The 22,042-nt window shown below is 51.0% G+C and overlaps 2 protein-coding genes across 2 annotated transcripts in view; one reads left to right on the top strand and one right to left on the bottom strand.

The window, feature by feature from the left end:
- Positions 1-20,496, top strand: part of LOC309848754 (uncharacterized protein) — a 33,127-nt gene extending 12,631 nt beyond the window's left edge. The window contains exons 4-14 of the mRNA XM_082700735.1: positions 5,499-5,648; positions 5,957-6,093; positions 6,469-7,227; positions 14,526-14,728; positions 15,144-15,201; positions 15,600-15,707; positions 17,311-17,504; positions 18,090-18,149; positions 19,087-19,280; positions 19,526-19,914; positions 20,342-20,496. Of these exons, the coding sequence (XP_082556861.1) occupies positions 14,652-14,728; positions 15,144-15,201; positions 15,600-15,707; positions 17,311-17,504; positions 18,090-18,149; positions 19,087-19,280; positions 19,526-19,914; positions 20,342-20,461 (1,200 nt within the window). The 5' untranslated portion in view covers positions 5,499-5,648; positions 5,957-6,093; positions 6,469-7,227; positions 14,526-14,651 and the 3' untranslated portion in view covers positions 20,462-20,496. The remainder of the gene's footprint in view (positions 1-5,498; positions 5,649-5,956; positions 6,094-6,468; positions 7,228-14,525; positions 14,729-15,143; positions 15,202-15,599; positions 15,708-17,310; positions 17,505-18,089; positions 18,150-19,086; positions 19,281-19,525; positions 19,915-20,341) is intronic.
- The window catches only part of LOC309848753 (uncharacterized protein), a 339,042-nt gene that overhangs the window by 1,166 nt on the left and 315,834 nt on the right, over positions 1-22,042 (bottom strand). Inside the window, exons 4-7 of the mRNA XM_082700734.1 lie at positions 3,388-3,470; positions 2,882-2,989; positions 1,309-1,502; positions 667-726 (exon numbers count right to left, since the gene is read on the bottom strand). Coding sequence (XP_082556860.1) covers positions 667-726; positions 1,309-1,502; positions 2,882-2,989; positions 3,388-3,470 — 445 coding nt within the window. The remainder of the gene's footprint in view (positions 1-666; positions 727-1,308; positions 1,503-2,881; positions 2,990-3,387; positions 3,471-22,042) is intronic.

The raw sequence follows: 22,042 nt of genomic DNA, 5'->3' as shown, positions 1-22,042 counted from the left end.
CCTCAGTCTCTCTCCTTGCCCACAAGCCACTTGAATTCAACTGCTTGTGCCTGGGGAGGGGTGGTGTCTGACCTCTTAATTACCCTCACTGCACTTGCCTCTGTTCCGTGAAGATCCAACCGAGGAGGGAACAAAGGGACTCTGTCTCTAGCCAGGCCTTCCCAGGACCCTCCCCATACCTCCACCGTTACCTCCTCTGCCCAGTCACTAGGTGCCATGAGAGTGGGTCTGTTTCCACTGACACTCACCTCCCACAGGGTGTGGGATGTCTGCTGCTCCCTGGGCTCTACTGGGTCACCACTCTCCCTGAGCCCCCTCTGAGCACCCAGCGTGCAGGTGCCAACACTGCTATGCGATGGTTCCTAAATCCTGCGTTCTGGGTCCCAGAATTGGGGCAGAGAGAGGGCTGGGAGGGGGCAGGGATGGAGCATGACCCTCTCAGGGGTGGAAGCTGTCCTCCATCCCCCTCTGCTCTCCCACAGTGCTCACACACCTACCCCAGTTCCCCAGGGCACCTTCCCAATTTCCAGTAGAAGCTCTCAGACATTTACCATAAAGCAGAATAACGAGGTGAGTCTGAAGGTCCGGCAGCCCCTCAAACTCACAGGACCCTCACTACCCTGGTGGAGAGGGAAGGCCCTCCTAAAGCCGCCAAAGCTTACTCACATGTTGCGCTGCTCCTGGGGTCCGCCGACCTCATCATAGCTGGAATAAACACATCCGAATCTAGAGGAGACCAGGGGGCATCGCATGAGATGTCTGTGGATATTGGCTTTCACCGCCAGACCCTCGACTAGCCTGCAGCCCTGGGGTGCTCTCTGTTCTGTGCAGGGATCCCATTCAGCTCCTGGATAATCGCCTCCACCTACCGGGGCTTCCTGAATGCTTGCTGAATAAAAGGGCCCCAACCAGCCCATCTCCGACATCTGAGTGGGCCTGGTCCCTGCTCACCCCCAGGGATGCTTGCTCTGGATTCAGCCAGACACAGGCCCCAGGAGTCTAAGATCTCCCTTTCAGTGGCAAGGAGCCCAGCTCAAGATCATAGTGAGAGTCAGGGATGAGGCAGAGGCTTCATCATGAGGGGCACAGGAATGAGCAAAGAGCATGCCCACAGGCCCTCCAGTAGAATTTTCCACTGGCGCAGGCTCCCAGGTGTCTTTTCCCTACAAGACCCCACTGAGTCCCTATAATACCTCTGCCCCAGTTAGGAGCAAGGGAAGCTTGGGGAAGCTTGGGGACCTGCCAGAGTCTCAGAACAGGAATTGGCCAAATCTCACAGAGCAGTTAGGGGCAGGGGAGCGTGCTCACCTTGCAAAGGGGAGGTCCAGCACCTCCTGGGTGGTGGCCAAGTGACGGTATGTGTCCAGAAAGGTGTGGACACAGTGTAGATCTTGTCTGATGACGGCAGGCACCAGGTGATCTATTGCAGCCTGCAGCTTGTCGGCCTGCTTGGCCATCAGCACCGAGGTCTTCCTCCTCTTCCTGGTTGAACGATTTTTCCCCTGAGGTGAATCAGAGGAGACATGAGTCAGTGCTGTGGCCACCAGGAGGGTTGGGGCTTGGAGGGCAGAATGAGCGCCCAGATCTCAGGGACTTCGGCAAGAGGTGGGACAAGAGAGCCCAGAGTCCGAAAAAGAATCGGGTGACTCAGTGTCTCATTGGGTTCAGCCTAAGGCTCTTGGTTTTGCTTCAGGTCATGGTCTCCGTGTTCTGAGGCTGCGCTCCTCGTAGGGCTGTGTCCATAGGGAAGTGTCTGCTTGAGGATTCTGTCTCTCCGTCTGCTTCTCCCCACTCTCCCCCTGTCTCTCTCTCAAATCCATCAATCAGCCAATCAGTTAAGAAGCCTTTAAGGCAATGAGAAAATGTTCTTGGTATCCATACAAAGAATTGAAAGAAATGATGTCTGAACTTGCTAGTATCTGAGGTCCCTTTGTGAGCGGAGTATGGATAGCACGTCCCTGCATGAGTGGCATGGATCCTGTGATTTCTGATAACATAGCCCATTCTTTTTACTTTTTTGAAAGACTTGTTATTTATTTATTTGACAGAGAGAGAGGTGACAAGTAGGCAGAGAGGCAGCCAGACATAAAGGGGGAAGCAGGCTCCCTGCTGAGCAGAGGACCCCACGCCCCCGACGTGGGCCTCGATCCCAGGACTGTGATACCCAGGAACCATGACCTGAGCTGCAGGCAGAGGCTGAAACCCCTGAGCCACCCCGGCACCCAACATATCCTATTCTTGAGACGAGAACACAGAGATGTTTAAGGCGAGAGGGCTTAGGATAAGAAGGAACGGAGGCTGTAGGATGAAGCACTGCGCCTTGGCCAGAGAAGGGGATTACATCCAGTCCTGCCCCAGTAAAGGGCTCCATGGCTGTGATCAATGACTGGCCTTCCGGACTGCCGTGCAGTGCAGTGCAGTGAGGCCCCTGTTCCTTTTCCTTGGGGTGTGTGGGGGGGCAACAATGTGTTCCATCAATACCAAAGCGCAGAGCAAGAGACAGAGTACCATGGGCCCCATGTCCCTTTGGATCAAAGTCTCCCAATCCAGACTTGCAGAAGCTGAGGAAGGACTGTTGGGCCAGTGGGGGCACCTGGGAGCACGAGTTAGGAAAATGCCTAGGCCAGGGCAAAAGGAGTCTAGATCAACGGGATGAAACCTGGTCTAAAGTCTCTTTAATGATACTCCTATAAGTATGTGGACAATGGCAGTGCTTCTGTCCAAGGCGTGGGCAGGACCATGTGGGCCAGTTTGGGGAAGAGATGGGATGCAGATTCACGGGAGTACAGGACTCTAGGAGGCCAGGTTGGCTTCTAGGAAGTGGGTCCCTTGGTGCTGCATGGGCTCCCCGGGGTCGGGTCTCCACAGCACCTGCACTCACCCTGAGCCAGCGCCAGACTCTGTTGGCCGTGTGCGGCTTCTTCTCCTTGGAGGAAGGAGAGCAGGCAATCTCCTCGGTCACCTCCTGCACCATGTCCTCTGGGGCATTCTGTAAAGACAGTGCCCGGAAGGCAGGCAGGAGGACTTAGAGCCCTGTCTGGAGGCCTTTGCTGGTCTTCAGACCCAGGGCGCTCCATTCCAGACACACCACAGCCCAGGTGGCAGAGCCCTCCCCCAAGGAGAGAAACGTGGCCCAGCTTCAGGGCCTTGGATGTGCTCTGGCACAGCTCAGAGTCACCTCAGGAATCCCCTGTGCACCCTGCCCACCCTGACATTGGTGTGAACAAGAAGGGATCACAAGAGTATCCACTGTACTCACCCTCCTCCAGCCCATGGGCAGGAACCCCCACATATCCCTCCTCCCCCCAAACTCCAGAGGAAGGGATGGGGCTTCCCTAGGACGGTTCAGAGGGGTGGGCATCGCCTAGTCTCCTCAGTAGTAAGTACCTTATGGCGTCTCCCTCGAAAGGACCTGCGGCATTGGGGGTGTGGTTTTAGCCAATGTCTGCAGCATGGGAACAAGTCATTTTCTTGGGGGTTCTGGTACCCAGAGCCCAAGAAACTAGGTACACAACAGGAAAACATCTTTCTGTGTCTTGGTCCTGACTCCAGTAACCCTGCTACTGGACTAGACTGGCTGCCTGGTTGCAGGGGTTCCAAGTTCTGAAGGCCTTTGTGATCCAGGCAGTGACATCACTTCCTGAGATGCCCTATCGGGGCCCACTCCTGATTGGACCCCTACATGAACAGTGCTCCCGTCTGCCATCTCCTCTTCCTCCTTCTGCATGGAAGGACACATCTTATCTGTACGCAGTGACCCCAACACACCCCTCTCACAGGCCCCCAGGGAAGGTCTGGGAGCAGCCAGGGCCCCAGCTTGCAAACACACCTGGTTTCAGACACAAGTCTCTATTCTTACCTGGTTCAGACCCTAGATAAGCCATTGTGGCAGACAAGGATGGTCTTCTTGCCAAATATGGATGAGTCCAGCATGTCTTTCTATCAGATGTCCACAGGCATAGGTTGGATAATAGCTATGATGTTAGAGGAGGGCTGTCACATGTAGGAAATACCTCCCACCCAATTTCCTCCCTCCTGTCAACTTCTTGGAATCTGCTACTCATCAGATCCCACCCCACAGTCCCTCCTGGGGTGTGTGTGTTTGTGTGCATCAGCACACAAGCTCCTGTGTGCACACATGTGTTCATCGGTGCTCACATTCTGGAGTCCCAGAAAGGACAGCCCCACTTACAGAGGGCTGGGTAATAGCTTCCCAAGGTCTTAGGCTTTTTCTTTTCAATGCAAACTCTAAAGAAGGGACTGGAGTCTTGGCCCTTGATGGTCAGAATGTGCCCTTAGTCCTAGAGACCGCCTGTCCCGGGATGCAGTCCATTCTCTCCTTTCCAAAGGGTGTGATGCAGATAGGGGTCGATCCAGTGGGTTGCCATGACCCAGGATCCTCCTCAGACAAGAACCTGGGCATATGTCTCCTGTCTAGGAGACCAATGATCACCCTCAGCCCGATAACATTTCCAGGCCAACAGCCACTTCCTTCCAGAAAAACTTTTCCAGAGCCCCCAGTGAATGGCTAGGTTGCATCCAGGACCCCAACTTTGAGGATACTCAAAGAGCTGGGTTCAAGCCTGCTAAGCATCCCTACCAGTCTGATTCTGGGCAATGCCTGGACCCTTCAGGGATCTTCACAGTCTCCCTTCGGGGGCTCCATTGGTTCCCCAACTCCTCTGTAGACATGTTTGTGTGACCCCTCCCCAGAGTGTGGTCCGGACTTGGTGATTCACTTCCATGTCACAGAACGTGGCAACGTGACCCAAAGGCCCTTCTGAGATTTCGTTCAAAAACTCATTGCCCAGCCCCATGTTGACTCGGATCCATGTTCTCTCTCCAATCTTCATACTGGAGCACAAGCTCCTAGGTTGAACCATGACCCAGACATATGCACATGGCCCACCCCTGTGTGCCCACAGCAGACAGAAGTCAGGTCTTTGAGATGGGCTGTATCTGACCCATGCCCCTGAGTGCACTCAGGTTCTTGGTGAATCAGGTCCTCTCTTGGTGTTGTCAGCAGCCCAGTTTAAGGAGAGTCTCTGGCAGGAGCCCCCATCAGAGCACTGCTGGATTGCTGATCCTTTGAGACCACAAGGCAGCAGTTAGTTGTTGGTTCAGCCACTGAGTGTGGGGAAGTGCGGTCACACAGCCCTGGGAGAAGAGCACTGATACTGACCAACTTCCCGGGCCCTGGCCCTCCTCCCCTCCCACTCTCGTCCTTCCTCAGCTTCTCTGGCCACCCTGGCCCCCTTTCTAACCTCCAGTCCTCTGCTCCGTGGTGCCCTCCGCCAGGTGGAATGCACTCGCATTTGTGCAGGGCTGTCTCCTTCTTTTCCTCCCGCAGGAATTCTCCGTGTCATCTCAGCACAGCCTTGTCATACCCCTCACCGGGTGGAGTTCGGGCCTTAGTTGTGTCCCTTGCTCTTTTGCTGTGGAGCAATCGCTTTTCCCGTTCACATTTTGGTTTCTCGTTTGTCCATCTTCTGCTCTAGACCCTGAGCTCTCACGAGGAGAAACCGCTGGGCTGATAAGCCCTGGCACCATCTGAGTGCGCAGTGCCCAGTGGCTGAATGAGCGGGAGACAGGATCCGTCCCAGCACAGACCAGCTCTGTTGTTTGAGCCTCACTGATTTTAGTCCTGTGTAAGCCTTTTGTTTTATTTTTAAGTTAACTGTGACTGATGTGGGCCTCGAACTCATAACCCTGAGATCAAGGATCCTAGTGCCTGAGGAAGCCAGGTGCCTCTTTGGTCCTCTTTAAAGGTTTTAGGCTGATCACTATTCAAGTGAACTTGGTCATTTCAACATGCTGTACGGAGCTATATTACATTACGCTGAATGACCATGTACCTCCCCAGGTTTTGGTAGCCTGTCACCACAGAGGTCCCCCCCCTTGACAGTGCTGAGTGGATCTTCAGATTGGAGACTGAAATTCTTTCTGTGTTCTTCAGGAGCCCAGAGTCTCTCCACCATCGGCCTTCTCCCTCCTTGGGATGACATGCACCTCTGACGCCATCAGCACAAGAAGAAAGATGACAAGGAAATACACACAGGAGGGTGTTTCTGGCCAGGTCTTGAAGGCCTCAAGGTTCACTTTGATGCTCAATCTTTTATGTATTATTTTAGGATTTTATTTATTTATTAGAGGGAAAAGAGCACAAGCAGGGGGAGGGGTAGAGGGAGGAGAACCAGAGAATGCTGATCTGAGGAGGACAGGGGGTGGCTGATATAGACCTGTGCAGGGACCAGCGGAGGCCGCCCAGAGCTGGCCTCCGTCATCTGGTGTGCCGGGAGTAAGGAGTAGCCTCAGATCCCTGTGCCCATGACCTGCTATCAGGGGAGACCCTCGAGGGATTGCTTCCTGGACTCAGAGAACATTGAATGGTGGGGAAATTTTCCTTGATTTAGGAGGGACATGAAAAGTCAATCATTGGGTTGATACTTTTTCTTCTTGGACCGACAGCCCCAACCTCAGAAGAAGATGCTGAACCACCTCAAGAGCTACCTCTAGCTCCCACTGTGGTGCCTGCCGCAGCTTCAGAGCCCGAGGGGCCAGGATGGGAACCAGTTGTGAGTGTGATACAGCTATGGATACAGCCGAGGGGAGGCACCTACCTGAAGGGGCCTACTGCAAAGTTTCTATGGACAACCAGGTGCATGATTGAAAGACTTAGGGGTCTTCCCCCGTGGGGGACATTCCTGGCTTAAAAGTGTTCAAGCGGTGAAGCGGGGCGATATCCTAGGTGTGAGAGCATGATCTCAGGATCCCGGGGGTCCCCAGAAGGCCAGCTGTGGCCCGAATGCTTCCGAGTTCCCAGACACCAGTTAGGCAGGATGGCTGAAAACCAGGAAGCTAGGTCCCGGCTTTCTGCTCTGGGAAGCAAGCTGGGCCCAGACACCACCTTATTCCATCCACAAAGTCTCACACATCTCGCCATTCTGGTTGCAATGAAGAAATGGACTGTACACAAGAATTTCGTACCTGTGGATTATGCCCAGGATTTAAGGTGCTAGAGAAACATTTTTTGACATAAGGATGGAGAAATGGTTCCTCCACAACAGCTCCTGGAAGGACAACTGAAGGATTATTTCAGCACAGGAAGTCAGGCCTGCAGGAGTGAATGGGAAACAAAGAGCCCGGTGGGTAAGTAGTTAGCCAACGTGTCGGGAAATCTGAATTACCAGTAGCTGTAAAACACACGAAAAAGCCATTTTGAGAGATGTTTGTGACAAGTTGGAATGACATGATAATGCACATTGTTAGAACAACTGAAGGTACTTAGCATTAAAGGATTCTGAGATTCTCATTTTGTGCTCTAAGAGGGGTAATAGACTCAGTTCAGGCATAAGTTACACGTGCTTAAGAGTTTGGGTTTTTTAAAGATTTTATTTATTTATTTATTTATTTGTCAGCAAGAGTGTGAGAGCGCACAAGCAGGGGGAGCAGCAGGCAGAGGAAGAAGTGGGCTCTGGGCTGAGCAAGCAGCTTGATGCAGGACTCAATCCCAGGTCCCCAGTATCATGGCCTGAGCCGAAGGCAGATGCCTAAGAGACTGAGCTATGTAAGTGTCCCTACATGGGCTTAAGAGTTTTAAAGGTGGGGCAGCTGGGTGTCTCAGTTGGTTAAGGAACTGCCTTCGGCTCAAGTCATGATCCTGGAGTCCCAGGTCCCACATCAGGCTCCCTGCTCGGCAGGGAGTCTGCTGCTCCCTCTGACCTGTCCCCCTCATACTCTCTCTCTTGCTCTCTCATTCTGTGTCTCTCTAATAAATAAATAAAATCTTTTTTTAAAACAAGAGTTTTACAGGTAACCCTAAAATCACAGAAATCAAGTATATGTTTTTTCAAACTAAAAGATGAAATAAGAGAATAAAGAAAGTATGTCAACTCCTTGACAGGGAACAAATGAGAAGAAAGAAACATTAAAAATGCATGATCGGGACACCTGGGTGGCTCAGAGGGTTGAGCCTCTGTCTTCGGCTCAGGTCATGGTCTCAGGGTCCTGGGATCGAGCCCCACATCGGGCTTTCTGCTCGGCGGGAAGCTAGCTTCCTTCTCCCTTTCTGCCTGCCTATCTGCCTACTTGTGATCTCTCTCTGTCAAATAAATAAATAAAATCATTTTTAAAAAAATGCATGAGCAGGGACGCCTGGGTGGCTCAGTTGGTTAAGCAGCTGCCTTCGGCTCAGGTCATAATCCCAGCATCCTGGGATTGAGTCCCACATCGGGCTCCTTGCTGAGCAGGAAGCCTGCTTCTCCCTCTGCCTCTGCCTGCCTCTGCTCACTCTCTCTGACAAAAAAAAAAAAAGCATGATCAATAGAAAAGTAAAAATCATACGGTAGAAATAAGTCTACCTATATAAGCCATCACAACAAATGTGGGTTGTTAAACCACAAGTCAAATGATATATGAATGGACAGAACTCTTAAATTGAATTAGGAAAATAACAAAATTTGTTTCTCTGCTGTTTTAAAAAAAAGATCAAATGCAAGAGGACAGAAACCAGTGCACAGGCCCAAACTAAATCCAAAGCAGATGCACTGGGTTTTGCCTGGAGGTGGAAATACCCCAGGCTGATGGCCTTGGGAGACATGAGGGTGGGGGTGGGGGGCCAGCTAAGGGAGGACTAAATGGAAGAAGTGATGTGAGATTTGAGGAGGAAATGGTAAGAATGAGCCACCTGGGTGCCGTACTTCAGGCAGAACATCCTAAGGTCCCGTAGGACCTACGGGACCTTAGGATGTTTGAGGAACAGAAAGGTTGATGTCCTTTGACATATGGTACAGGAAATAGATCATGAAGGATGTTGAAGGATATTTGCATTTTATTTTTAGTGCAGTGAGGAAACATCGGAGCATTTGTAGCAGACGAGTTCCATGATGTGTCTTTAAAAAGATCCTTCCAGCTACTGCGGGGAGAATGCAGTAGAGAGGGTTATAGAGAAGCAAGAGGGGAAGCGGGAAAGCCATTTGGTGGCCAGTACAGTTGTTCAAGTGAGAGGAGAGTGTGCCTTGATCCAGAGGGGTTGTAGGGGACACCAGGAGGCAGCGATGGGCTGGAAATATGTTTTGGCGGTTGAGCCAAAGGGACTTCTTGATTGACTGGACTCAGAGTATGGGATGGGGAAGAATCAAGGCTGACGCTCTCCTTGGGGGCTTGAGCAACTGGGTCGATGTCAGTGCCATTCACCGAGATGGGGAAGGGTGAGGAGCAACAGCTTGGGGGGGCGGGTAGGGGTTGCAAATCAATAATTCTGATTGGGTCTGAGATGACTCTCAGCTGTAAAAGTGGAGTTATCAAGTAGGTAGTCCAGTGTTTTGGTGTGGAGATTGGTAGAGATTTCTGAACTGGAGATAAAAATTTCAGTGTTTTCAGGATAAAGCTTGGACTGGGTTGACTCCCCTAAGTAGTGTGTGTGGGTAGAGAAAAGGTCCAGGGTGGAGACTCAAGGTAAGTGTTCCTCGAATTAGCAAATAAAGATAAAGGAGTGCCAACTGAATTTGAACTTCAGATAAACAAATAGTTTTATGAGACTGATGCACTGCCTACTGTGCTAAGGAGGCACCTACAATAAATATTTTTAAAGGATATGTTACATGAAATACTGGGGACATACTTGTGCCAAAAGAATCACTTATTATTTTTCTGAAATTCAGATTTAATGGGACATCGCATTTAATTTGACAATCCTACCTAAGGTACTACTTCCTTGTTTAGATGAGATGTAGAGAAGAATCAGGAGCAAAGAGAATGTTCCAGGGCGCCTGGGTGGCTCAGTGGTTAAGCCGCTGCCTTCGGCTCAGGTCATGATCTCAGGTTCCTGGGATCGAGTCCCGCATCGGGCTCTCTGCTCGGCAGGGAGCCTGCTTCCTCCTCTCTCTCTCTGCCTGCCTCTCTACCTACTTGTGATTTCTCTCTGTCAAATAAATAAATAAAATCTTTAAAAAAAAAAAAAAAAGAGAATGTTCCATTTAGTGTGACTATGTAACCTATCTTGCCAGAATGCAATGTCATAAAAAAAAATTTATAATGCTCACAAATTCTATGGGTCAGGGATTTGGACAGGGGATAGTGGGCATGGCTTTCCTCTACTCCTTACTCTAATCCTGGGATTCTTGCCAGCGTGGTGTCTGGGTTCCAATGGTGAGAAAGAAAATGCATGTGCATGTAAGCCAAAGAGAGAGATTCAGATAGAGAGAGAGAGAGGGAGACAGACAGAGAAAGAGAGACTTTATCACTCCAATGTCCCGATTCCAGGTAACTTTGATTCATTCTACAAGAAGCTCCCGAATGCCTTGCCCTATGTTCTGAACTGTACAGTAGGGATAGGAGAAAACCCTTGTTCATTTTTCAAGCATTTATGGACCAGACCCTGTGCAGGGCACTGGGAACACAAAGGGGCTTAGCCCTGGCCCCTGCTGTCCAAGCACTTACATTATGGGTGGGTATGTGCTGGTGAAGACAGACATATCGGGAGAATCAGGGCTCAGCATCCCCATCAAACCCTATCCTGGCTTTTGGGGGAGAAGATGTGAAAATGTAAGCTATTCTTAAATAATCTAGCAGGTGACTTAGGATCAGATAGGCTGAAACAGATAGCAGGAACAGGTGGAACCTGGGAGAGGGAGTGATTGTTCTGGGTTGGATTAGTTTGGAATGATTTTCTACAAGAGAAGCAGTTTGAGCTAGACCTTCCAGAGGAGGAGAATTTGATCACTTCCCTTAGCTCAATAACATCCTAGACATCGTCACATTAAATAAGTCTGATCTTCCACACCCAAAGCCCTAGTGACCACCTTTAGTTGACCCTGGGTGTCAGTTAACATTTTTTCCTCCAGAGTCCAGTATTTCCTCTACACTAGTAGTTAGATCTAGAAGCTTGGCTGGGCTTGATTTTCTCTTTCCCTTCCCTTCTCTTCCCTTCCCTTTCCTATCCTTCCCCCCTTCCTTCTTTCCTCCCTTTTTATTCCTTCCTTCCCTCATCTCTCTCTTTCTCTCTTTCCTCCCTCCCTCCCTCCCTCCCTCCCTCCCTGCCTCTCTTCCGTCCTTGCTCTCTCTGTCTCTTTCAGGAATACTTACTTCACAGGTGGTGCCCTTGTTTCCACCAAGAACATGTGCGACAAAGTCTTACCACCTAAGTTTTCTTCTCTAATTAAAAATTTGCCAGCATCTCATTTTGATTATTTACTTACTTATTTATATTTATTTTATTTTAATATTTATTCAACTTGTCTTGGTGTTGGTTTGTTTTGGTTTGTCTGTTTTTTGGTTTTGTTTTGTTTTGTTTCATGTTTTGAATGCCTGCTCTGCTCCAGACAGATTGCCAAAGCAAATGCTTATTAATCTCAGCAGTCTTCGTGGTGAAATTACTTACTCCTGTAGGTATATGTGAAATAAGAATAAGATCAAGCCACCTAGGTACCAGTGTTGGTAGAGTATCTCATCCAAAAGAAACCCAAATCCTGCTTTAAAACCAAACAAAACATTGAAAACTAATATAGCTCCTTACTGAAGATCTCTTGAGAAGGTAGAATAGGGTGAATTATACTAAATAACATCCATCAAGACTACCTCAATAAAGCTTCTTTGTATACTGTTTCTCCCGCATTTTTTGTCACTTTCCCTATTTCCTGCTCATCTGCAGTTTGCCCTCACATACCAGGCTATCCTCCCCCACTCTTTTCTCTTATCATGTCTCCTTTTTTTTCTTTTACCAATTTCATGGAGAGGTAATAACAGTAACTAACACTTACTAAGGGATTATCAGGAGACGGAAAGTGTAGCAAATGCATCACCTGTGTTATGAGGAAAATACTGTTCCTTTCCTCAGTTTAAAGATGAAGAAAGTGGAATACAATGCAGTTAAGTATCTTGCCCAATATCACAGAGAGTTAAAGCCTAGATCCACGATGTAAAGCCAGACAGTCTGACTCGAGAGTCTGTATTCTTTTTTTAAGAATTATTTTTATTAACATATAATGTATTAGTTGCCTCAGGGGTACAGGTCTGTGAATCATCAGGCTTACACACTTCACAGCACTCACCATAGCACATACCCTCTCCAATGTCCATAACCCAACCACCCTCTCCCTACCTCCCCACCCCCAGCAACCCTTAGTATGTTTTGTGAGATTAAGAGTCTCTTATGGTTTGTTTCCCTCCCGTCCCCACCACTTTTTTTTTTCATTTTTTCCTTCCCTAATCCCACGACCCCTGCCCTGCCTCTCAAATTTCTCATATCAGAGAGATCATATGAGAATTGTCTTTCTCTGATTATAGAGTCTGTATTTTTAACAGCTATTCTATACTGATTTATTTTCCAAAATCTATATATAAGTTCCACTTATGATAATATAATAGGTTGGAAATGACTCTGCCTTTAAAAAAAAAAAAAGAGGAATTAAAATAACAAAGTAGAAATCAAGTTCTGAAAGCACCAGGTAACTGACAAGTTAGTGAGAAGGTACAAGAGGAAACTATAAGAAAGTGTATACCCAGAGAGGTAAGCAGAATAGTAAAATTTGGCAAAGGGCCACTTAAATTTCTTACAGGATATGAAATTCAGAAGTTAAAATCTAGGGCCTAATGAATGGGGAGTCTAATGAGGTACTCTTCCTACATAAAGCCAGTATGTATTATAAAAACAAAGCACATTTGGTCATACCAAAGAGATACTACTAATAAAGTTCGTTCTTTCTTTCTTTCTTTCTTTCTTTCTTTCTTTCTTTCTTTCTTGCTTTCTTTCTAGTTTTGTCTCATGCCACACTTTAGTAAAATTCATATTATTCCTTGACTACTGTCTCGCTGCTCTTGGCTTTCTTCTTTCTCTTCCTTCTCCTACTCTTTTTAAAAATTCATGCATATTAAGGATTGATCTAATTTTAATTTCTTCTCACTTAAGGCTACTCTTGGAGGGGAGCCTGGGTGGCTCAGTTGTTGAGTTTCAGCTCAGGTCTTGATCTTTTGAGTCCTGGGATCCTGCCCTGAGTTGGACTCTGTGCTCAGCAGGGGGTCTGCTTGAAGATTCTCTGCCTCTGCCCAACCACACCCCCCAACACACTCTCTTTCTAATAAGAATTCTTTAAAAGGAGATGAAAGTAAGAAAAACCTGAAAAAAATAAACAAAAGGCTACAAAATAAAAATACAAAGAATGCTACCTAGTGATTTCCCTGAGCTCTGCAGCTTTGCAGCCCTCTCTGATCAGTGAACTTGAGAGAGGTGAGCTGTTCGTGATGGCCTACTAGGGGAGGGGCTCTTGCCCTGATCCTCAGGTGGACTTCCCCTGGTGCAACTGCAGCTGGCCCAAGCAGCAGAGACGGGCCCTGGGTTCCAGCAAGTGCCTCTGTTTTACTCCCTGAAGGCTTGCAGCACCAATGGCTGAGGTGACTGTCACCGCACCCTGCTCCCTAGCCCAGAGCTGAAAATTCACACCCAGCTCTTCAGTGAGCCCACACAGAAAAAAACATTCCACCGGTCTTATCTCCTCGAATTCTGTCAGAACTCTGGGTTCACCCTGCCACGGATGAGGCATTTTTATCTCAGGCACGTGACTGAGTTCCAATTCCAATTGTTTTGTTTTGTTTTATTTTTAAAGATTTTATTTGTTTGAGTGAGAGAGTGCATGAGAGCAGAGAAGGTCAGAGGGAGAAGCAGACTCCCCATGGAGCTGAAGCCCTATGTGGGATTTGATCCCAGGAATCCGGGATCATGACCTGAGCTGAAGGCAGTTGCTTAACCAGCAGAGCCACCCAGGAGGTGGGAACCACCCACTCCAGGTTCTATGGATTCCAGTGACACAGACCAACACCAGACCTGCGAGGTGTCAGAGGTCTCACCAAGCTCCTGCTTCTTCTGGACCTCTCCCAGGAAAGTGATCACCCAACTATGCTGTGATTCGGAGTACAGGGCTTTACAGAGTAGAAAGCCAGGTTGTAGCTTCATGGTTTTCAGCCATTTTCCCTAACTGATGTCTGGGAACTCTGCAGTCAAATGCTCTACCACTGAGCTATACCCCCTGTCTGGGAACTCTGAAGCATTCGGGCCCCACCTGGTCTTCTGCGGACCCCCGGGATCTTGAGATCATGCTGTCACACCTGGGATATCACCCCACTTCACCCCTTGAACACTTTTAAGCCAGGAATGTCCCAGACAGGGGTAGACACCTAAGTGTTTCAATCATGCACCTGGCTGTCGATGGAAACTTTGCAGTAGGCTCCTTCAGGTAGGTGCCTCCCCTCAGATGTATCCATACCCCTATCATCTGCATAACTTGTTCCCACCCAAGGGCCAAGGGCCAAGGGCCAAGGGCCAAGGTCAGTCCCTGACTAAGGGATTTCACTGAAAATTCAAGCCTAAGTTCTTGAGAAGCTACTACCCAGCCCTTTGTAGGTGGGGCTGTTGTCTTCTGGGACTCCAGAATATGAGCACTGATGAACACATGTGTGCACACAGGAGCGAGTGTGCTGGTGCACACAAACACACACACCCCAGGAGGGACTGTGGGGTGGGATCTGATTAGTAGCAGATTCCAAGAAGTTGATAGGAGGGAGGAAATTGGGTGGGAGGCATTTCCTACCTGTGACAGCACTCCTCTAACGTCATAGCTATTATCCAACCTATGCCTGTGGACATCTGATAGAAAGACATGCTGGAATCATCCATATTTTGCAGAGAAGGGACCATCCCTGTCAGGCACAATGGCTTATCTAAGGTCCAAACCAGGTAAGTATAGAGACTTGTGTCTGAAACCTGGTGTGTTTGCAAGCTGGGGACCTAGCTTCTCCCAGACCTTCCCTGGGGGCCTGTTCCGAGGGGTGTGTTGGGGTCACTGTGTACAGATAAAATGTGGCCTTGCATGCAGAAGGGGGATGAGGAGATGGCAGACCGGAGCACTGTTCATGTAGGGGTCCAACCAGGAGTGGGCCCCGGTAGGGGATCACAGGCAGTGATGTCACTGCCTGGATCACAAAGGCCCACAACTTATAACCCCTGCAACCAGGACCCACACTCTAGTCCGGTATCAGGGCTATTTGGACAGAAACATCTGACACAGAAAGATGTTTTCGTCCTGTCTACGTACATCCCGGGGCTCTGGGTACCAGAGCCCCCAGGAAAATGGCTTGTTCCCATGTTGTAGAAGTTGGCTGAAACCACCCCCGCGATGCCTCAGGATATTTCGAGGGAGACGCCATAAGGTACTTACTACTGAGGAGACTAGGCGATGCCCACCCCTCTGAACCGTCCTAGGGAAGCCCCATCCCTTCCTCTGGAGTTTGAGGGGAGGAGGGATATGTGGGGGTTCCCGCCCATGGGTTGGAGGAGGGTGAGCACAGTGGATACCCTGGTGATCCCTTCTTGTTCACACCAATGTCAGGGTGGGCTGGGTGCACAGGGGATTCCTGAGGTGCCTCTTAGCTGTGCCAGAGCACATCCAAGGCCCTGAAGCTGGGCCACGTTTCTCTCCTTGGGGGAGGGCTCTGCCACCTGGGCTGTGGTGTGTCTCGAATGGAGCGCCCTGGGTCTGAAGACCAGCAAAGGCCTCCAGACAGGGCTCTAAGGTCTCCTGCCTGCCTGCCGGGCACTGTCTTTACAGAACGCTCCAGAGGACATGGTGCAGGAGCTGAATGTCGACATCCGCTGCTCTCCTTCTCCAAAGAACAAGAAGCCGCACAGGGCCAACAGAGTCTGGCGCTGGCTCAGGGTGAGTGCAGGTGCTGGGGAGACTCGACCCCTGGGGCGCCCATGCAGCACCAAGGGCCCCACTTCCTAGAAGCCAGCCTGGCCTCCTAGAGTCCTGTACTCCCGTGAATCTGCATCCCATCTCTTCCCCAAAGTGGCCCTCATGGTCCGGCCCACGCCTTGGACAGAAGCACAGCCATTGTCCACATACTTATAGGAGTATCATTAAAGAGACTTTAGACCAGGTCTCATCCCGTTGATCTAGACTCCTTTTGCCCTGGCCTAGGCATTTTCCTAACTCGTGCTCCCAGGTGTCTCCATTGGCCCAACAGTCTTTCCTCAGGTTATACAAATCTTGCAAATAATCATTTGCAAGAATGAGTTGGGAGATTCTGATCCAAAGGGACATGGGGCCCATGGTACTTTGTCTCTTGCTTTGGGCTTTGTTTTGATGGAACACATCTTTGGGGCCCCTAGGGTGAGGAACAGGGGCCTCACTGCCCTGCACGGCAGTCCAGAAGGCCAGTCATTTATCACCGGCATCTAGCCCTTTCCAGGGGCAGGACTGGATATAATCCCCTTCTGTGGCTAATGAACAGTGCTGCATCCTACAGCCTCCGTGCCCTCCTATCCTAAGCCCTCTCACCTAAAACGTCTGTGTTCTCATCTCAAGAATGAGATATGTTGGGTGCCAGGGTGGCTCAGGGGGTTCAGCCTCTGTCTGCAGCTCAGGTCATGGTCTCACGATCCTGGGATCGAGGCCCACGTTGGGGGGGGGGTCTCTGCTCAGCGGTGAGCCTGCTTCCCCCTCTCTGTCTGGCTGCCTCTCTGCCTACTTGTGACCTCTCTCTCTCTCTGTCCAAAAAATAAATAAAAAATCTTTCGAAAAAATAAAAACAATGGGGCTATGTCATCAGAAATCACAGGATCCATGCCACTCATGCAGGGACGTGCTACTAATAGTCCGCTCACAAAAGGACCTGAGATACTAGCAAGTTCAGACATCATTTTTTTCAATTCTTTGTATGGATACCAAGAACATTTTCTCTTTTCCTTTATTTTTCTTTCTTTCTTCTTCTTTTTTTTTAATTTTATTTCTTTATTTGACAGACAGAGATCACAAGTAGGCAGAGAGGCAGGCTGAGACAGAGAGGGGAAGTAGGCTCCCCACCGAGTAGAGAGCCCGATGCGGGGCTCGATCCCAGGACCCTGAGATCATGACCTAAGCCAAAGGCAGAGGCTTTAACCCACTGAGCCACCCAGATATCCCTTCCTTAAAGAGTTCTTAATTGATTGATTGATGGATGGATGGATTGAGAGGGAGGCCGGGGTAGAGTGGGGAGAAGCAGAGGGAGAGACAGAATCCTCAAGCAGACACTGCCCTATGGACACAGCCCTACGAGGAACGCAGCCTCAGGACACGGAGAGCATGACCTGAAGCAAAACCAAGAGCCTTAGGCTGAACCCAATGAGACACTGAGTCACCCGATTCTTTTTCGGACTCTGGGCTCTCTTGTCCCACCTCTTGCCGAAGTCCCTGAGATCTGGGGGCTCATTCTGCCCTCCAAGCCCCAACCCTCCTGGTGGCCACAGCACTGACTCATGTCTCCTCTGATTCACCTCAGGGGGAAAATGGCTCAACGAGGAAGAGGAATAAGACCTCGATAGTATGGAACACTCGTGCCAGTTCATTGGGGGCCAGCATAGATTACCTGGTGACTGCCGTCCTAAAACAAGATCTAAACTATGTTCACACGTTTCTGGAAGTATACCGCAGCTTTGCTTCCACCCAGGAGGTGCTGGGCTTCCTCTTTGCAAGGTGAGCACCCTCCCCTGCCCCTAACTGCTCCGTGGTATTTGGCCAATGCCTGGTTGTGAGACTTGGCAGGACCCCAAATTCCCCAAGCTTCCCTTGCTCCTAACTGGGGCAGAGGTATTATAGGGACTCAGTGGGGTCTTGTAGGGAAAGAACACTTGGTAGCCTGCGCCAGTGGAAAAGTCTGCTGTTGGGCCTGTGGGCATGCTCTTTGAACATTCCCGTGCCCCTCATGATGAAACCTCTGCCTCATTCCTGACTCTCACTGTGATCTTGAGCTGGGCTCCTCTGCCACTGAAAGGGAGATCTGAGATTCCTTCTGGGGTCTGTGTGTGGGTGGATCCAGAGCAGGCATCCCTGAGGGTGAGCAGGGGCCAGGGCAACTCAGATGTCGGTGATGGGCTGGTTGGGGCCCTTTCATTCAGCAAGCATTCAGGAAGCCCCAGTAGGTGGAGGCGATTGTCTCGGAGCTGAATGGGATCCTGGAACAGAACAGAGAGCACCTCAGGGCTGCAGGCTAGTCAAGGGTCAGATGGTGAGAGCCAACTTCCGCAGACATCTCATGTGATGCCCCCTGGCCTCCTCTAGATTCGGATGTGTTTCTTCCAGCTATGATGAGGTCGGCGGACCCCAGGAGCAGTGCAACATGTGAGTAAACTTTGGCTGCTCCAGGAGGGCCTTCCCTCTCCAGCAGGGCAGTGAGGGTCCTGTGAGTTCGAGGGGCTGCTGGACCTTCACGCACACCTCTGTGATTCCTGCTTTAGGGTAAAGGTCTGAGAGCTTCTACTGGAAACTGGGAAGGTGCCCTGGGGAACTGGGGTAGGTATGTGAGCACTGTGGGAGAGCAGAGGGGGATGGAGGACAGCTTCCACCCCTGAGAGGGTCATGCTCCATCCCTGCCCCCTCCCAGCCCTCTCTCTGCCCCAATTCTGGGACCCAGAACGCAGGATTTAGGAACCATCGCATAGCAGTGTTGGCACCTGCACGCTGGGTGCTCAGAGGGGGCTCAGGGAGAGGGTGACCCAGTAGAGCCAAGGGAGCAGCAGACATCCCACACCCTGTGGGAGGTGAGTGTCATTGGAAACAGACCCACTCTCATGGCACCTAGTGACTGGGCAGAGGAGCTAACGGTGGAGGTATGGGGAGGGTCCTGGGAAGGCCTGGCTAGAGACAGAGTCCCTTTGTTCCCTCCTCGGTTGGATCTTCACGGAGCAGAGGCAAGTGCAGTGAGGGTAATTAAGAGGCCAGGCACCACCCCTCCCTGGGCACATGCAGTTGAATTGAAGTGACTCGTTGGCAAGGAGACAGACTGAGGAGTGTGTCCAGCTCCCCTAAGAAGTCCAGAAAGGCTCCCCGCATTGATCAAGGACTCCGACTCCCAGAGGCTTTTGGCCAGCCCACCGTCTGGGAGCAGGCCTGTCTCAGGCAGGACTGCTAGGTCGCAGGTGGACAAGGAGTCCGACTGGTCTCGGACAGGAGCTGGAAGCCCAGGAGCCCAGGTTCCCACAGGGTGTCCCTGGGATATTGGTTTGGATGCATACCCTACCCTGTCCTCTGACTTCTCTGCCTCCATGTCTGTCCCCAGGGCCATCTATGCCATCCTGGATATGTGGGTGGAAAGGTATCCAGGGGATTTTGTGCAGCCTCCAGAGTTTCCCAACTTGCATGCTGTACTGGCCTACCTGCAGGTCAATGCGCCTGGCTCGGACCTGCAGCGCCGTGCCCAGCTTCTGCTGCCAGAAAGGCAGCGCGCTGAGACCACAGAGCCAGAGGCTGGGGGTGAGGAGGACTGGGGTTGACTGATGTGGGCCTGAGGAGGAGGCAGGGTGGGCCACCCTGAGGAAGCCTCCATAGATTGTAGTTGGGCTGAGAGGAGTGAGTCCTCTCAGATCCCTGTCCCCATGGGCTTCCGCTGGGGACACCTTCCAAGGGCTGGGTCTTGAACGCAGGCCACGCTGAGTGGTGGGGAAAGGGAAAGGCGAGAGGGAAGTCAACCAAGCTGATGATGCTTTCTCTTCTTGGAGCTACATCACCGGCCCCAGAGCCAGATCAGGATGAGTCTTGGGAAGTTGTTCCAGCAGCCACTCCAGCACCCGCTGCAACTCTGGGGCCTGAGCTGGTCCCCGCCATCCCTGCTGCGGCTGCTCACTATGGGATAGGAAGACCAGTGACCCCCCCTGACCCGTTGGGGCCAGGGCAGATGGTCGTCAGGGCCCTCGTTCACTTCTCTGCCACGGAAGAGCCACAAGGCCTTTTGACTTTCCTGGATGACCAGCAGGGTCCTGCCCCCGAGCTGCCGCCCCCTGCCTCCGTGGAGCAAGCAGGCTCGGCCCCCGAGCTGCCCCCACCTGCCTCCGTGGAGCAAGCAGGCTCGGCCCCCGAGCTGCCACCCCCTGCCTCCGTGGAGCAAGCAGCCGAGCTGCTGCCCCCTGCCTCCGTGGAGCAAGCAGGCTCGGCCCCCGAGCTGCCACCCCCTGGCTCCGTGGAGCAAGCAGCCGAGCTGCCGCCCCCTGCCTCCGTGGAGCAAGCAGGCTCGGCCCCCGAGCTGCCGCCCCCTGCCTCCGTGGAGCAAGCAGTCTCGGCCCCAGAGCTGCCGCCCCCTGCCTCCGTGGAGCAAGCAGGCTGGGTCCCAGAGCTGCCGCCCCCTGCCTCCGTGGAGCAAGCAGGCTCGGTCCCAGAGCTGCCGCCCCCTGCCTCCGTGGAGCAAGCAGGCTCGGTCCCAGAGCTGCCGCCCCCTGCCTCCGTGGAGCAAGCAGGCTCGGCCCCCGAGCTGCCGCCCTCTGCCTCGGTGGAGCAAGCAGCCGAGCTGCCGCCACCTGCCTCCTCCGTGGAGCAAGCAGGCTTCGCTCCAGATGAGCACCTCGTGCTTGCTACAACCAGAAAGCATGTCTTTCCCATCCCCCTCATTGCTTTTTTTGTATTTCTTCTCTTTTGTGTGTATGTATATAATTACATACTAGATTTAATTAAAGATAGAATTTGAGTTTACATAACATTTTACTCGCATTCTTTGCAGTGGGATATGGAGGTCTCATTAGGTCCATTCAGGGTGTTGCACAACCATGTCGTTCTATGACGTTTCCGTCGCAGAGACACCGGCGCTCCTCATCGCTCACTGCTCTGTCCCTCACCCAGTCCCTGTAACCGCTGCTCTGCTCTCTGTCTCGGCCACTTCACCTCGACTTGGATTTTCCTCTGCTGGAATCCTACCATATGGCCTTCTCTGTGTGTCTGCAGAACATAAGAGTGATTCCCCTCTTCAAACTTTGTTATACAAATAACATTTTATTACATAGGAATATTCCTGAAAGAACAAAGATCACGGGAAGCCCCCAAATGAACTATTTTCATTCTGAGCTAGGTTTCCCATTTAGAAGCATGCCTTGAAAAGCAGAAACCATGAGAGAAATGTCTGGGTCCATGAGACACCTTTACATGCTTTCATTTTTCTGGATAGTCTACGTTTCAACTATTCTAATGGGCATGTTATCAAGTATTAGAATTATATCTAAATATTCTCCTCTTGCTAACAAGTTAGGTCATAAAAGAGTTCTTTAGGCTTTATCCAGACTATGTTTATTTAGTAAATAATGATTTAAAGATGAAAAAAAGAAGGCATGTTCCTTCTACCAATGAATAATCCCCTATAATACACGGCATCCTTCTTCTCTGCCTTACCCTTTAAATGTAGTGTGTGTGTGTGTGTGTGTGTGTGTGTGTGCGCGCGCGTGTGTGCACATGTGCGCACATGTACGTGACAGAGTGGGGCAGGGAAGGTTCCGGGGCTGTGCTCTTGTTCTTCCTTATGTCCCCTCAGTGGACAGACACTGTCCCTCTGTCCCCTTGGGCATTCTCAGTGACAGCATTCAGGAAACCCCTTTGTTGAACAACTAATTCATTTCCAGTTCTTTGACTCTCATAATGTAAGCAATAAGCACGTCTGTGCCATAAATGTCTGTTTCTTTAGGAATGATTCCTGTAAACACCAACACTGGAACACGCTTTACCCACATTTTTAGGGGACTGGCTGCTGGCTCCTTTATGCTGTCTTCATTAGGAAGAAGCATTGCTTTGGAGGGATCCAGGACTCTATAGATGAGACCTGAAATCATGAGGAGGACAAGCCAGCAGTGATGACGTCGGGGCCCTGGGAGTGACCATAGAGCATTGGGGAGGCTGCCCACAGCGCCCTCATATGTCCTCTCCCAGATGCTCCCCTGCCCCGTGTCCTGGAACACACCTCACCCATGCCCTGTCTGGTGACACGCTCCAGCCTCTCCAACCCCCCGCGGGCTCAATCACCCAGACTCTCACTGGAGCAACCAGACCCTGCTCCAGGCCAGCAGAGGTGCACAGGCCAGGCCACTCCTCTCGGCTTGCTCCCTGTCCTTCCTGGCTGAACCCCATCCTCTCAGGGACGAACCTCCAAGGACAGTGCCGGTCAGTGGGTGACAGACAAGTGTTCATGCAGATGGAGTTTTAGTGGCAACAGCAAGAGTCACATGATCTGTGTGAGCAAGAGAGGCCTTTACAATGCACGT

This window comes from Mustela nivalis (assembly GCF_964662115.1).
Source record: "Mustela nivalis genome assembly, chromosome: 15".
Lineage (NCBI taxonomy): Eukaryota > Metazoa > Chordata > Mammalia > Carnivora > Mustelidae > Mustela > Mustela nivalis.
Note: the sequence above shows the minus strand (reverse complement) of the source record. Positions and strands in the feature narration are given on the sequence as shown.